Below are 16,919 nucleotides of genomic sequence, written 5' to 3' on the forward strand. Positions count from 1 at the left end.
TAGCCATATATGAGGCAGGTACGCAGTTAGTTCTCTGAAGATTGCATTGACAAGAGGGAAACTCTGAGTAACAACAACATGTTTTTTGAGGTTCTGTTTTAATATTTATTGCCATATAAATATAATGTGTGTAGCATTGATATTAGAATACCTTCATTCTTTCTTGTTTCAACTAATAGTAACAAAGTCTATATATATAATATATAGCACACAAAGATGTACTCTGCTGGTTTGACAGACAGGTGTTGCTTGCTTGACAGGTGTTGCATGGCAGGTGTTAAAGGGAGGGTTTGAATTAAATTAGATATTTGAGTTTTTCAAGTTTTTTTCTCCACATGTTGATATACATTTTTCATATTGGAGAAACTTTGTAAGCCTAATGTAAAATAAGCTTGGGTGGAAATTGAAAGGGGGGGAATCACTTTGGGAGGAACTTGTAAAGGGGGGAAACCACTGTACAGTGTAAGCTCTTCTGAGAGCTGGCTTTCACACAATAATGCCTAACAAAGACCCTACTTTAAGGCATCTGAACTATATTTAACAAATTGCAAGATATCCAACTTAAAACTTTTCTATTGTTACCACAGATTACACGTCTGTAGTTTTAAATAGTAAAATGCCGCAACAAAAGGTCACTTTAAAAATCAACCAAAAAGCAAATTTCAGCTTTTACTTTTAAACTTGTTTTTACTAATTTTTAGCCAAAATGGTTAGTTTCACATTGTAGTTTTGACTTTACTTCACTAAAAATGTCTGTTATGAGCGTAAAAACGAATTGTTATGTTGTTGACATACTTACGTTGGAAAAGCTATACTGTTCCTACAAGAGAATATTTACGATTTGGTGCTATATAACAGGAATTTTTTCTGAAGTTTTTCATGTTTTAAAACAAAAACATTAGTCTCGATTGTCCAGAAAGCAGACATCTGAGTCTATAGATTCAGAATAAGACGATTCGTAACATCATTAAAATCTTTTCCCTGTCCCACGTCGTATCGTAACATTTTTTTTAAATATTAATTGGCAATCGTTACCTCTTGGAGCTTTAAGATAGTTTGCCAGGCAAGATAATATACGCCCACTGGCAGCTTTGATTTTTAACAGAAATATCTAGCAGTACAGTAACAATCACCAGTATGAAATATTCAACCTCCAGTCATACACTTCTTTTGAACTCTTTAGGGCGTTACTGAATAATATCGAGTATTGCCTTAGTCCTTGAAAACATGTTTCTGAGCTGAGTTGTAGAGTGTTTGCGAGCAATTGTGGACGGACGGACGGACGGACGGACGGACGGATATGGGTGACTGCAATATACGCCCCCCATTTCACGTGGGCGTATAAAAATGAGTCGATATTGAAACGTTCCGGATAAGTAGGGGGCATATTTCTCAAAGATTAGCTGTTTGTTTTATTTATATCCGTATACAGTAGAAGATTATTCCTACACCTTAAAAAGTTTACGTTAACTTTTTTTAGTTAATCTTTTAGATTTGTGACAAATTTCTCTAGATTTTTGTGTAAGGTTTTCACAAATTTAAGCTACTCACTAAGAACGGAACGCCTCTTTAAATAATAGCTTTGTTTGCTATGCAAGCACCAGCATTTTCCCAGACTCTTCAGAAACACTCACCACCGTGATTATGTAAGCTGGATAAATCTTTTTTTTTTAAACAAATAAACAAATGCCACTTTCTAAAACAATATATTGCTATGTGTAATTAGGGGAATTTTTTTCATGACAAAGCCAGTAACCTTCCAATTCCAACCTTCGTTAGAGCATTTACGGACCATGAAATCCGTTCTTTTATTTGCTTTTACTAACACAAACATGTATACAAATAATTTCGTTTATAAAGGAATCAACATACACAAAATAAGACACCTGTACTTGTTGGCAGTTGCAAATAAAACAACCCATTTGCGTAAATTCAAACCGCTTTGAGATTAATTTGCATTAAACAGATAGTCGTTTATACAAGAAAGAAACAACCATTTTTACAAGGATAACATTTGCAAGACAAAAACAATTTAGGTTCAAGAGTCTACCAGGTGGTCATAGATCAAATCTCTTGGCATTAATCTTTCTTGGATTATCTGTACCATTTACATCTGGGTGGACTGGAATAATTCACACTCTGAATGAAATTAGAACCAATGATCACCATTGACAAGCATATTTCTAACCGACTCTGTCACTCCGACGCGACAAAGATTTTTAAACGCGGGTCGTCTTCGAAAGTAAGGCACTTGCCTAGGCCGATCGACCGTTTTTCATTTTGAAAGGCCTATAGCTCCATATATGTGTAAAACACATATTTTATATAGCTGCTTTAGGGAAGCCATCTTTTTATGGCTGGCTGTAAGCTGTGAAAATTCTGTTGGTCTTTGGATACCAAAAATGTGGCCATAATCATTCAATTTTGTAACCCAAACCCCAATAATTTTCATGATCTTTGAATACAACTGTTAATATATATTATGGTACCCATTTTAAGATTGGGGTCCAAATTTCTCTATTGTTTGAATAACCAGTAACAAATAATCCATGAATGAATTAATACTGACTCTTAACGATCTCACTTCTTCCGCTTCGAAATGTCTACAAATAGAAATGAACGAAATTTGAAATCCGATTTAACTGCGTCTGATTGGCTACAGACGACAGCCATGCCATGGAGTATGCAATGAGGTAAATTTTACCAGGACAACGGCACTAGCTTAATGGTACACCGCTGATTTTCAAGGGGGGATTTAACGTGCACAAAATGTGGGGGACTGAGGTCATTTTTCATAATTGATTAACTAAGTATACAGTAAGAAGGAAAATGAAGAAACGACAAATAAAAATCTTACACTTTTAAAAATCTGTCATCAACAGAGACGACTCTTTTAACCCCACCTCTTTTTGGTTCCTTGTCCACACTTAAAGTACCATAAGCTATTTCTGCCTCTCTTTTAGATGAGAATGGTACATTCAGATCACTATTTTAAAGATGTGAGGAAAACAAAATGCGTCGATTCACATTCCTATTTTGAGATAGTTAATCAAAGATAAAACTTTTAAGAAGTTAGTACAAAGATCACTACCTCTAATGCCATTAATGTAAAAAAAAAAAAATGATGCCAATGTTAAAAAAAATTGATAAATATGTGTACAAAGCCAAAGGGAAACAGAATTTAATATGAACACCTTTCTTGTTACTTTAAAGGCAAAACATCAGTTGACACCAACATGCACAGTAACGTTCAGTCAGCGTGTACAGAATACTTAAAGCCCAACACAATAAAGCATTCAAAATCTGACGTTGCTAATTTTAAGAAGAAAAAAAACCCTTTTGAATGTTTGATACCTTTAAATGATTGAGTATACGTCTTTTTATAAGTCATGCACCATGGGGCTCATAGTTGGAAGTCGAAAAAGAGGCTAAAGCTAATGCCCCTTTGCTGGCAAAATTTCCCTAATTGCACCCTACGTTGCGTTGCCCGTATTCATAAGCCCACATGGTGCAGAAAAGCAGGACGTAAAACTCCATTCATTTCATTTTAAGCATTGCACACGATTAGGTTGTGTAGGAAATAAAAAAAGCATGTGGTACGAATCATCTTCGAGCGAGGTAAAGGTTTTGTTTTACTGATCCGAAATGTCTCAAATGATAAATTCTAGTATTTTTCTCTTGACGAACAGTGTTTTACAGTACACTGAGAACTACAAAACTCTAAATAAGTATTTCGAAAAGGATACACTTTATTTACATCGTTACAACCCATTCTCCTTCGTAGAAATGCTCTTTTTATGATAAAATGCAAAAACTTTCACTTTCTTTTCTTACCGGAAATAAGGTATCACGTGACACAACAATGACCTCATTTCCTGTTTGCTCGTGTGTCGCAGTCAGTGACACTTCTGAAGAAAATGTTTTAATTTTATGGCCTGAAGAAGTGACACAAACATGTAAATAGTATTGGCACATAGTTTAAAAGATAATCGGATCCATATACATTTGAGTCATAGTTGTTCAAAGGCTACACCCCATCTACAGGATGGGTTATTTATTTTCAAAATTGTGGAGTCTCTTCACAAATGAAGGTGAGATTTTGTACAACAGTTTATTGTTGTTGATAATGACATTGTCAGTGTACTGTCAGTTCTGACGTCAGTTACTCATATGGTTGATTCTTTGTCTTAATTTGCATGAATTATTTCGAAGAGAGAATATTGAGTCAAATGACATGCAATTAAAATTTTGTTTTGAATATTTGTGAATTGAGAGAAAAATTTCATAGCTCACAAGTTTTTTTGTTGAACAACCATCAACCTTACTGGTCACTGATCCAATCCCTCTGCACCTATTTCAGCACTAAAATACAAACAACATACTGGCAAAATTGTTAACAGAATACTATGTCTTAGAAGTTTAAGAATTTTTGACTTGGCCATATATCAGTTAGATGAATTATTTAAAAGGCGGTTTTCTAATTTTCTATTTGTATTGGGGACACTGACAGCATTAAGTTGCACCATTCTGATTTTTAATGAAATGTCTGTGGCTCCTTCAATTCAACTAAAAGTATGATTAATCCTAATTGAATGAGGACGTCACTAATTACAAAATAGGCTTTTTATCACATAAGATCTCTCGAGATTAGTGAAGTCATCAAACACCTTGTTTAAGTGCCAAGGTGGAATTGCAGGAAGAAAAGACTTCTTTGTGAAGTTGATGCTAACAGTGTCCCTGATACACTCTTTTAGAATCCCTTTAAACTAAAGTGAAAATGAAAAGGGATTTTATTTGTTGGAATCTTGTTTGTTTAACAGTCAGCAGTGATGCCATCTCAGAGCCTCTCTGAACCTAAACATTTTGAATGAAATATCAAACAAAGGAAAGGGTTTTTTAAAAATACAGCGCTAATATTTTTTTAATTCAGCCTCAATTCAAATTTCTTTTTCCAGTACTGCAGGGTTTTTCATTATGAAACAAACCTCTGTAGAGTCTTTGAATGGCATTTAGCAATTGTGAGTATGATATATAGGCACAGCTTTATGGAACAACAATCACTGGTTTTAAGTTTTATGCAACGTTTCGACGTGTTTCCCCCGTCGTCCTCAGGCACATAATGAGAAGAAGTGATGGGCAAACTATATATACCGGTACATTAATGCTTATTATTAAGAACACACAAGAGATAAATGGTTTATTGATACATTACATTAAATTTTAACAGGTACATAATTCTTAAAATAACATACAGGCTGATTAAGTAAAATAATTGAAATAAAGCAAATGAATTTAAAAAAGATTAATTGAAGATTAAATAAACAACTATTGCTAGTATTGGAGTCTTTTATTAATAGAAATTACATTGTTCATATAACTAACTATGGTTAAGTTGGAAATTTTTTATTAAATACATTTATGAATATGAATAATTACAAGTTGATAAGTTTATCATATCATGCGATAAACGAACACCTTCATCTCTGTTAAGGTCAGGCTGATATCTTCTGATGTGGATAGCTTCATGAAGTCTCCTGGTTTTATCTATGTGCTTATTGATTGTCAGTATGTTGGTGTTGTCAAAGTTGACTTTATGTCCTGTTTTCCTTCCCATAGCAAGATGTTCGGCCACAGCAGATGTTCCTTCATTGCCGGGCTTGTCTTGATGGTCTTTGAGTCGAACATCAAGGGGTCTCTTTGTTTCCCCTATATAAGAACTTCCACAGGAGCACTCAACTTGGTAGACACATCCCTTAGGTTTTTGGTTGTTGGAGGGATTCAATTAACCACTGGCTCTGAGCAAATCTTTAAGCGTTAAGTTGCCAGAGAACACTGTTTCAATGCTGACTGACTTTTCCAGGATCTTCTTGATTTGGTATGATACCTTTCCGATGAATGGGATAGCTAAGCTGATTAGGCTGTTGGTTGGTTGGTTTTGCCATTAATACAGATCGAAAAGCTTGATGTACAAAGGCTGCAGGGTAGTTGTTGTGCAAGCAAAATACTTTCTTGATGTGTTGTAATTCTTGTTCAAAGTATTCTGGGTCACAAATCCTTTTTGCTCTTCTGAACAGCGCTGTGATGGCTGCCCTTTTGACATGTTGAGGGGTGTTGGAATGGTAGTTCACATACTGATCTGTATGTGTAGGTTTCCTATACACGCATGTCTTCAACTGACCGCATAACCGCTTAATTCTCACATCCTCTGTAGGTACATCAACATGATATGGGGTCATTCTAAGTAGATCCCCATTTGAGAGAAAGAACAATAAGTCAATTCAATATATTTTTTTTATTATGCATCACAGTCTTTCTTGTTTCGCAAATCTGTTGAGAAATAATAATTGATATTCTGCAATTGGACAGGCCTTAATTTATTTAGAGCTCTATCCATCTCGTTCATCAAAATCACCATTATTATAAGACATTATTTAACTGTGTTATATGACATGTCATGTTAAAGATGATTGAAAAGCTAAGAAGCTAATTATAGAATATAATTTAAGTCCATACCAAAGGTTAAAGACCAGGTTATTAGGCTCATTTAATGTATTGTTATATAACTTGTGAAAATAACGACTAGAATTAAGGAAGATATATGGCTAACTATTTCTGACATAAAAACTCAATATTTCACAATGCTCATACAGACAGCGGTTCAAGAGAAATAATGTTTATTAATGTTTATAATTAATATTAATGTTAATAATGTTTATTGTGTTATCGAAATGTCAATTTTTTTTTTTGCAGGGCGTTCGTAAGCGAACGCCCTGCTTTGTTTTCGTATTTTTTTTTTTTTTTCGTCTATGGCAGGCCGGTTTTCTCGGCAACGGCAACAGGTACGGGAAAACGGACTTCATGGCGTTTTGTAACTCGTGGCTAATCACAGTTTAATTGTAAAACGAAAATTTTCTGAGCGACATTATGCAAAATTGAAACAAACGGAAAATGGACTCTAGAGGGCGTGTTTATCAACCGATTTTGATCGGGTTTTCTGCATCATATTTCTTGTAACAAAGGACAAATGATAGCAGTTGAAAATTTTCGATTTTCGAAAATTCGTTGCATACTTTTTTTGCCAAAATTCTTGAAAAATACTATTTCGGTTGTTGCCGGACGGATTGACTTGAAACTTACGTGGTGTAGACCGCCAGCATAGAGACGTAAAAGTACACATTCAAATTTTTTTGATCACTTCTGGTTTCGATGTTAGTACTTCCCGTGGTATCACTTCCGGTGGAATTGAGTTATGTCAAAAATAACATATGCATTATATTACCAGCCTTAATACAAACTTATTAAACTAAAAAAATCCGCACCGGAAGTAACATGTTGGCCGCCATTTTGGTTTGCCTCATTTTGCAGAAATTGCTATTCAGAGGCCATTTTTCATCCGATTTGCATAACATTTGTGTCAAACGATACGTTTAATGTCTATCTACAATCCTTAGGCAGCATAATTTTGATTTTCGGTTTTGCCTTTTTTGTACGACCGGATTGTTTTTTTCAAAATTTGAAGGCGTATATCTCATGACCTTGACCTTTGATGACCTTCATATTTACTGTGATGATAATTTGTGACCTTGTCTATCTGATGACCTTTTGACCTTTGGGGTCAGATACCTATTTCCGATTTTACAGGGGTCTAAATATGGACCATTTTGAGCCTTTAAAGTGCTCTATCTCGGTCCCTAATAGAGATATGGCAATAATTCTTTCGATTTTGTAATGTAGAGATTCTCAGCTTTCCATAGATATATAACATGCATACCTTACATGCAAATTCAAAACTCCATTCACTTAACATGGGGTTATTATTAGATAAATCGGCTAATTAGATTAACCTGGCTGTCAACCCCAACAGAAATCAAATTTTAAGTTGGTTTAAAGATACCCTGCCTTTTATATTTCTTAAAAATTATCTTTGTCCAGTTATGGTATAAAATTAAGCTCTCAGGTGGATTGAATCATGTCATATTTTAGTTTAAGCTCACGGCAGCATATTGAAGGTATACCTCCACTTAATTTACCAACTTTCTCATTTCTTATCCGATTTTCATCAAACTTGGTATGTATGTGTATAATTAAATTCTAAATTTGATGGAATTATCGAATTTGCGTAGTGCGCATGCGGATTGCCAACTTTCTTATTTACTATCCGATTTTCATCAAACTTGGTATGGATGTGTATAATCAAATTCTAAATTTGATAGAAATATTGAATTTGCGTAGTGCGCATGCGCATTGCCAACTTTCTTATTTACTATCCGATTTTCATCAAACTTGGTATGTATGTGTATAAACAAATTCTAAATTTGATGGAATTATCGAATTTGCGTAGTGCGCATGCGCATTGCCAACTTTCTTATTTACTATCCGATTTTCATCAAACTTGGTTCGTATGTGTATAAACAAATTCTAAATTTGATAGAAATATAGAAATTTGCGTAGTGCGCATGCGCATTGCCAACTTTCTTATTTATAACAATCGTTTTTAAAGCAAAATTGAAATTTGTGAATTTTTCAAATTTGAGTTTTTTTTTACAATATTTCTGTTTCTTTGAGCTTGGTGTGTATATATCTTATGACATATTTTATGTAGAACATTGAAACTTGGAACACAACAAGACAATTTGAATAGAAATTAACCTATGACAAAAAAGTTGAGGTGGGCGTGGCACATCCAGGTTGAATTACTAATTGTTTACATTTTGGGAAAGGGGCATAACTCGCATAGGATACATTTGTTCAAAAAGGAACTTTGCACACAATTACCTCATTATTTTGGCCAGTTTGTGTTAATAGGTCAAATGTTTCAGCTTTATTTTTCCAAAAAAGGAACAGGTTTTGAAATTTCCATATTTTCAATTTTCTATTTTGACCTTTATTGACTCTTGTTGACCTATATCTTTTGACCTGTATGATGTAGAAGCTTTAAATTTGGAACACAACATAACATTCAGAATATCAATTAACCTATTCAAAAGAAATTGAGGTGGGCCTAGCACATCCGGGTTAAATTACTCATTATTGACAATTTTGGCAAGGAACATAACTCGCAACGTATACATTTGTTCAAAATGGAACTTTGCATACAATTACTTCATCCGTTGAGCCATGTTGTCTTAGAATTTCGATTGTTTCAGCTTTATAGTTCAAAAAAAGGAACAGGTTTTGAAAATTCTAAATTTTCAATTTTTGACCTTGACCTTTTTTGTAGGATCAAAGGTCATTCACATTGGCTATCTATTTATACTTTTATATTTGCTGTCCTATCTCAACTTCCGGTTTTATAGCCATATATATTTAAAAATTTTGATGACTTGTATCTCGTAACCTTGACCTTTGTTGACCGTCTCCCTTTCAATGTCAAATGTCATTGACCTTAGCTATCTTCTGATACTTTCATTTGTGAGGTCTGTCTTTTTCCGTTATAACAATCTTCCAAAGAATTCTTCTCAACTTTAGACTGCTCTTGCACGTGATGTAATTATCGTAGAAGGTTGATTTTTTCAGAGTCTTTTGCAATTTGCTACATTTGCAAAGTCCCGCTCTGTGCCACGTGTGGCTCTAGTTCTTCTCTTTCTTCAATTAGACAAGCATAAGATACATTTATGGCCATAATCTTACTATTGATATTAATTGATTCAAGCTTTCACATGCTAATAAGGAAGCAAAATATATATGAATACTTTTTCTGACATTTATTTACTCAATATGTAACATTTATTTACTCAACCCATTGTTATTGAGTGTGTAAGAGCATGTGAAACATTGAATTAATGAATGATTTAAATCTTGAACATATATAAATAGTCTTCAGAAACACTAGAAATGTACGAAAATCGCATAATTCTTTCAAAAATATCTCAAACTAGGAATTTCCTTTCTTATTTCTATTGATATCTTATCTATAATACATGGCAGTTTCTCAAGAAACAACGATTCAAACTTTGATAATTCTGTACACACATTAATTTCAAGGCTCAAATTTCGATAGTGAGCTGTGAACACTATAACTGATTGGCTCGCCTAAAAAATTTCCATTTCTGATACTAAGGTATGATTGGTAAAAAAAATGGTGCATCTATCCCTTTAAGCTTATATCAGTTTATACATGCATATTATGTATGTATGTTTCTTTGATTTAAGATAGAATGAAAAACAAACCTCGACCAGCATGCTAGATGTAACCATTCAAATGATGTCATGTTAAATGAATTTTCCGACATGGGAATCTTATATAAATGACATTTCTCTTTATGATTTCAGAACATAAAGTAATAATAGTTGGTTTAGATAATGCTGGAAAAACTACCATATTATATCAATTGTAAGTATCTTTAATATTGTCTTTTTATGACCTTAACTCCTGGTAATATTTCTAACTGTAACCAATTTTTTATACGCCCACATCTCTCTATGTGGACGTATATTGTTGGCACCCATGTCCATCCGTCGGTCGGTCCGTCAACATTTGCTTGTAAATGCTTTAAAAGCTAGATTTTTTGATGGAATCAAATGAAGTTCGGTATGTGTATACATATTCATAAAAATAAGATCAAGTTCGAATTTGAGCTATTTTCGACTGTTAGAAGCAGAGTTATTACCCTTGCCCCAAAATCTTGAATATGCTATTATTACTCTCTTAGTTTTCAACCGATGAAACTTAAAATGGATGTTTCGTTTTACCATCCGCATGCCGCGAAGGGCGTATATGGCTGTGGTCCACTATCTTTAAAGTCTTAATTTTGTGTACCTCAACTTTAAAGTGATGCATTTATTGAAATAATTGCTTTACCATTTTCTTTTCAACACTTTTTCTGCTAAGTTTCACTTTAGTATATGTACTAAATACTTCAAATAAATATTCATACTTTCAAACATTCTAATCAACAGGCTTGCAAGTTTTTTTTTTCTCCTCTATATATAATGAGGTTCAAATTCATCGCTACCGGTACATACAAAATTATTTGAATAATATGTACTACATTTCCAAGATGGAACTTCCATGTATTATTTGAGGCATGTTTTATTATACAAAGCACTTAAATATGCTAAAAATAAGTGTTAAAGATGGAGTCTTTCATTTTTGTTTCTAATCCATTGTTTTGTGTCAAACATTTATATAAATCGATTGGCCGGTTACCCTCACGACTTCTGAGTACAAGAGTTAATCTGTGCGGTCCCTAATTAACTTGTAATTAGCTAATTACCGATGGAATCCCCCTGTTTACATTTCCAATAGTCCCAAATTCCAAATAATCTATGGATAAGCTCTTTAATCTCTTTTGGACTACTTTTAATCAAGAAAACCCATCTTTAAGTATTGTTGTACTCTTTGTGAACAGATTGATTTTTTGTACCTTTTGTATCTTTTTTTGGTCCAGTAGCGTTAGACTCAATTAAAATGATATGCAGCAGACTATAAATTTTGATAATAAACAGCAGTATAAATGTATTGAGGTTATCAAATAATTCAATCATAGTTTTTATGGTGATATTAATAGAGGTTAAGGTCAGTCATTCAAGGTCAAAGTAAAACTCATATGACCCAGTAGTTTTTTTGATATCTTGACCAAGCTTTAACCAATGATCCCAGGATGTAAACTATCTACCCCTTATTGCCACAAATACTTTAAGGGACTGTAAAGAGGTTTTATAAAGTTTCTATATGTGTATCTAGCACACTGATAGGATCAATTTGCACCATTCTAATGCTTTGGCTTTGGTTGCTGCAATTCCACTAAAGGGCAATTCCATGGTAACGGACGTACATTTCAGACAATTTTCTGTCCTTACCAGTAAAAGTTTTAGGCTGAAATGTTATTTGCAATATTTAAACAATGAATGGTTTATAACAGAGAACCATTATGCCTTTCAGTGGGTAATACTTTTTTCTGTAGCTACAAATGATTCTATTTATTTGATAATTCAAGTTTAGTAACGGACGTACAACCCAAAAGTCGTAAATTATGAAACCGTACGTTTAATACTGAAAGTCTGTGAATTATGGATTTCCAAAAAAAATCTTCAGGATATATTTCTGTATATATTGAACAGTTATTCAACAATTGGTTTAAAATCTTGATTCATACCTTATCTCAACTGTTATATCATTTATATTAAGGTAATGGACGTACATAATTTAAGGTAACGGACGTACACGTGCAAATATATATTTCAAATACAGCATCTCCCTTCTTTCTGATATACAATAGTGCTCTCTGAGTAGTATAGTGCTGAGAACACATACTTGACAGCTCTCAGAAGGTTCAATTGGCAACAAATATTAAAGCTTTATCATATTCAAAATATGGTTGAAAAGATGAGGTAAGATAGCTTGCCAAGCAAGATAATATACGTCCACTGTCAGCTTTGATTTTGAATAAAAATATTTTGCAGTACAGTAACAATCACCAGTATAAAATATTCAACCTTCAGTCATACACTTCTTTTGAACTCTTTAGGGTGACACTGAATAATATTGAGTATGAGTTATTGCCCCTGTTTTTGAAAACGTGTTCAATTTTTAGCTCATACTAAATATTTTTCGATTTTTCTGATTTTCAATAGGGTTTATTCTGAAGTGATAACAAACTCTCATGCCAAGTTTTGCTCAAAATCCGTCAAGAATTGTTTTCAAGAACAAGGGCAATAACTCATACTTAATATTTTTCGATTCTTCTGATTTTCAACAGGGTTCATCCTTGGGTGATTACGAACACTCACACCAAGTTTTGACAAAATCCGTCAAGAATTGTGTCTTTTAGAGTGTTTACAACGGACCGAGGGACATGGGTGACGGCAATATACGCCCCCCATTTCATGTAAGGAACCAATAATTAGGAGCAAAAAGACAAGTTTGAGCAGGCCTTAAGCTCAGTGTTCTGTCCCTTAGCAAGGCCTACAGGTATGATATTTACCAACACATGCCCATGTATTATATAAATGATTTTGAAAACAACACAAATGCAATAAGATTGCCTTAAATCAAGGTAACAGACGTACAAGGTAACGGACGTACATAAATTTGTAACGGACGTACATAAATTTGTAACGGACGCACAATTTGAAATAGGGCCTTAACTTTGAAATTTTAAACATTTTCAAGGCAGCTGCATTATGAGCATACTATGGGCAATTAGTTAGCTTTGATTATAGAACCCTATATTTTTACATGTGTTAATAAATGTTTGACAGTGAAAAATAGCCCCATATGGTAACGGACATACTATTTTGTACCGCTGACTTAAAAATGGTATGTTGTTAAAAAAGTTAAGCAAAGGAATTTCAATTTTTCATTCTTTAGAAGAAAAATGTTCCTTATCTTACATGTGTATCTAAACAGAACTAATTTCAATAGTGATTTGAATGGATTACAAGCCCTTTAAGATAAATAAACAAAATTGATATAATTTCATAAAATTACTGATACACAAGATATTCCTCAAAAAATTCGTCAAAATAATATTTTTCATAATAAATTTCCCAAAATAATTAAGTATAATATATTCTTATTGAAATACAATAAGTTTCTAAACTTTCTGATTTATTCTAAATTTCATAAATCAGTATCATTTACCATGGAATTGCCCTAAAACTAAATGGTTGATAATGTCACAAACTGAAAAATATGCTTTAATTTATCTCATAAAACCCTTTGCTAGGAATTCATAAGATCTCGGACAACTTGATGCATTTTTGATGAACGGTTTTTGAGTTATTGCCTTTGACTTTCTTAAAACACGTCGAAATTTGTTAAAAATAGTTTGTGAGCAGGATTGAAGTTACAGTTTTCAACCGATTCTGATGAAACTTTGTGTGATCATTGGAATTGATAAGATCTCGGACAACTTCTAACTTGACGCATTTTCAATGAAAGGTTTTTAAGTTATTGCCCTTGACTTTGTAAACACGCCTCTAAAGTTGTTTTTTGCTCTTGATTAGAGCTGTGTGATTTGTTTGTTGTATTTGGGTTATTGATATTGATTTTAGAAAATTTTGTGGAATTATTCAGCATAAATAACTGGCATATTTATATGTAATTGAATTCAAACTAATAAAATTTCTTCAATATTCGTACTTTAGTCATTAAAGACTGTTTTATCATTTCTGACAGCTGCCAGTGGGCGTATGTTACCTTGCCTGGCAAGCTATCTTTGATATTTTTACAGTTTAATGAATGAAGTTGTCCATACCTCACCGACCATAGGAAGTAATGTAGAAGAAGTCACGTGGAATAACATCCATTTTTTAATGTGGGACATCGGTGGACAGGAATCATTACGAGCTGCCTGGAACACTTATTATACCAATACAGAGGTGAGGTTCATTTATTAGTGATTTGAGGACAATCAGTTAGAGAGATGGATTTATGTCACTTGCTTGGTGGTTGTGTAACCTTGAGTAAGTCATCATTCCTCACTATCCCAAAACAGTGCTCAGTGCATCAACTGTAGATTGATATGAAAACAGAACCTTAAACATAATGTTATTCTCAAAACAGCTGACCTGTGTTATTTTGGGTTGACACTCAAATGGTGAGTTCTGAACAGGTTTCATCTGTTCCATTTCTCTGGCCTCAATCAGAAGGTGTATTATTACATTATTACATTCTGATTTTTCCCCTCTATTCCTTTAAACCATCCTTTTTTGTGCACTTGGAAGCATTCTGAATCCTTATCAAACTTGATTTATTGAACTTCTGAATGATTCCTTTAATTCGAACGTGCACCAATTGAGTGCACCCCTGAAGACAAATGATCTAAGCCTGTGACTCTACTAATTCTGTATATTAATGTTTTTATAATTGTAGTTTGTGATAGTAGTTATTGATAGTACAGACAGAGAGAGATTAAGTTTAACGAAGGAAGAACTCTGTAAAATGTTAGCTCACGAGGTAAGATACTATTGAAACTCATGTATATGGGTTTTCAAAGGTCTACACAAGGGGTTTGGCTTGGTAAAGGCCATAAATCAAGGCTGTATGTGCTACATGCTGTGCTAAAGATTCCTTGAAATTATCCCTTATTGCACACTGCTTGGCTTTCCCGCATCTTTGGTAGTGTAGGCTTTTCAGGTTTTACAAATGACGACGTTTTGGGAAAGTACTTGGTAATCTTCCAATTTCTCTAAGATCTAAGTGTCCATGTATATTTACTCTTATACTTGCTTTGTTTGAGTTATATCAAACAAACATCAAATATTTGATACACACAAGTGGGGCATAATTTGGACTAAATAAACATGGTCTGAAGTCGATGTTTGTTGAAATACATTCCATGAGAATTACCTCCCCTTTGTTATTTCTTTAATTGATTTATCTTGGAAGATATGCACCAATTATTTTCTTAGTTTAGTTTTAGGAAAACACAGACAACATTTCACCCTCTTGATGCAGAAGAACTAGATTCTTGTCATTTTCAAGAGGTGTTGTATCTCAGCCATTTATAGCTTCTTTTCGCATCATTCCAATCTTCTGCGAGATGTCTGTCATTCTTGTTATTACAGAAATGCTTAGCTGTATATAACTTCACTATCGCAAAAGCTGTTAATGATATCAAAGGGCATAATGTAATTACAAGAACCACAGAGGCTTGAATGAAAGTTGGAATGGTGCGAATGGATCAGTGTCCTTGATAAACATAAAAGTGTATGAAATCTCTTTACAATCCCTTAAAATGTAAAGCCAGTTGATATCCTTGTACAAATTATTGTATATTTTTCTTTCTTTTCTTAAAATCAACAGGACCTGAAGAAGGCAGCAGTGTTAGTGTTTGCCAATAAACAAGATATTAAAGGATGTATGTCTCCAGCTGAAATATCACAACAACTTAGTTTAACTAGTGTTAAAGACCATGTCTGGCATATACAGGCCTGTTGTGCTTTAACTGGTAAAGGGTAGGTATTACACATCAAAACAGACATAATTATATTAATTTGTTACTGTTCAATAGATATTACAGAGATTACAGTTACAATATGTAAATTTATGTTTTATTTACTTATGACTTAGGCCAGTGCTTCTATAAGAATGAGTCCTCAATAACACCCAATTTTATTGTCAATATGCAAATTTTGAGATAATCATAACAGGCACTGATAGCATTGATTTGCACCATTCCCGTTTTCAATTAGACAGCTACGATTCTTGCAATTCCACTTTAGTCTAAAAGAATAAGCATTTTTATGATGTGCAAGGTCCCTAAATATTATAAGTCAGTTATGTGATAGTGATAAAATGTCTAGTTTTAGTGGAATTTCAAAAACAAACAAACATATGCATGATAATTGCAATGGTGCAAATCAGAGCTCTCTGCATCCCTAATACACATAAAAGTTACTCAAACCCCTTTATAATACTTTTAATTCCTTATCTATCTTTTTCAGATTATATAAGGGTTTAGAATGGATAACAAGTCATTTAAAAAGGAGGTGATAGCAATTTTACTTTTAGCATTTAATTAATGACTCATACTCAAGTCTGGTCTTCATGATAACTTCCATGTCATCATAAACTGCCAAATATCAGGTGACCTTTGACCTGTGCCTCCAAATTCAGGTAGAATGTACATATATATATATGTGTGTGTGAATCGTAATGACGAAAAGTGTCGCAGACCAAAGAAACTGGATTCATAAACGATATGTAATCTCAGGACTGAGTGAAATAGGAATTCAAATAGTGAAAATATCGCAAAATACCCAAATAGTTTTGATACATGTAATGATATTTTTTACGTTAAATTTCAATAGGATATTTGGATTCGAATCTGTACAAGCATCATTCTAATTTTCAGTCTGATGTTTGTGGTTCATGTAATTATTAAAATGCATGTAATGTAATTATCACTAATAATATCCTAGAGCTTTTGTGATAGCTACATTAAAAACTCACAGTTTCAGTGGAATTGCGA

The 16,919-nt window shown here is 33.4% G+C and overlaps 2 protein-coding genes across 2 annotated transcripts; one reads left to right on the forward strand and one right to left on the reverse strand.

The window, feature by feature from the left end:
* Positions 1 to 1,699: 1,699 nt before the first annotated feature.
* Positions 1,700 to 3,851, reverse strand: LOTGIDRAFT_205233 (hypothetical protein). The gene is made up of 3 exons (XM_009051266.1): positions 3,747 to 3,851; positions 2,858 to 2,986; positions 1,700 to 2,603 (listed from the first exon to the last, which is right to left on the reverse strand). Exons 1-3 carry the CDS (start codon positions 3,770 to 3,772, stop codon positions 2,495 to 2,497), a joined length of 264 nt encoding a protein of 87 aa, XP_009049514.1. The 5' UTR covers positions 3,773 to 3,851; the 3' UTR covers positions 1,700 to 2,494.
* Positions 3,852 to 4,045: 194 nt separating this feature from the next.
* Positions 4,046 to 16,441, forward strand: LOTGIDRAFT_141482 (hypothetical protein; the record flags this gene model as incomplete). The annotated part of the gene is made up of 6 exons (XM_009051267.1): positions 4,046 to 4,091; positions 10,273 to 10,333; positions 14,178 to 14,325; positions 14,819 to 14,902; positions 15,752 to 15,903; positions 16,393 to 16,441. 6 exons carry the CDS (start codon positions 4,046 to 4,048, stop codon positions 16,439 to 16,441), a joined length of 540 nt encoding a protein of 179 aa, XP_009049515.1.
* Positions 16,442 to 16,919: the final 478 nt, after the last annotated feature.

This window comes from Lottia gigantea (genome assembly GCF_000327385.1).
Source record: "Lottia gigantea unplaced genomic scaffold LOTGIsca_162, whole genome shotgun sequence".
NCBI lineage: Eukaryota > Metazoa > Mollusca > Gastropoda > Lottiidae > Lottia > Lottia gigantea.

Coding starts and splice junctions, on each gene's coding strand:
- LOTGIDRAFT_205233 (XM_009051266.1), bottom strand. CDS start 3,772: ATGGGTTGTAACGATGTAAATAAAGT. Junction 2,987..3,746: donor TGTAACGATGTAAATAAAGT/GTATCCTTTTCG, acceptor TCTTTAAAATAG/TGATCTGAATGTACCATTCT. Junction 2,604..2,857: donor GATGACAGATTTTTAAAAGT/GTAAGATTTTTA, acceptor TTCTATTTGTAG/ACATTTCGAAGCGGAAGAAG.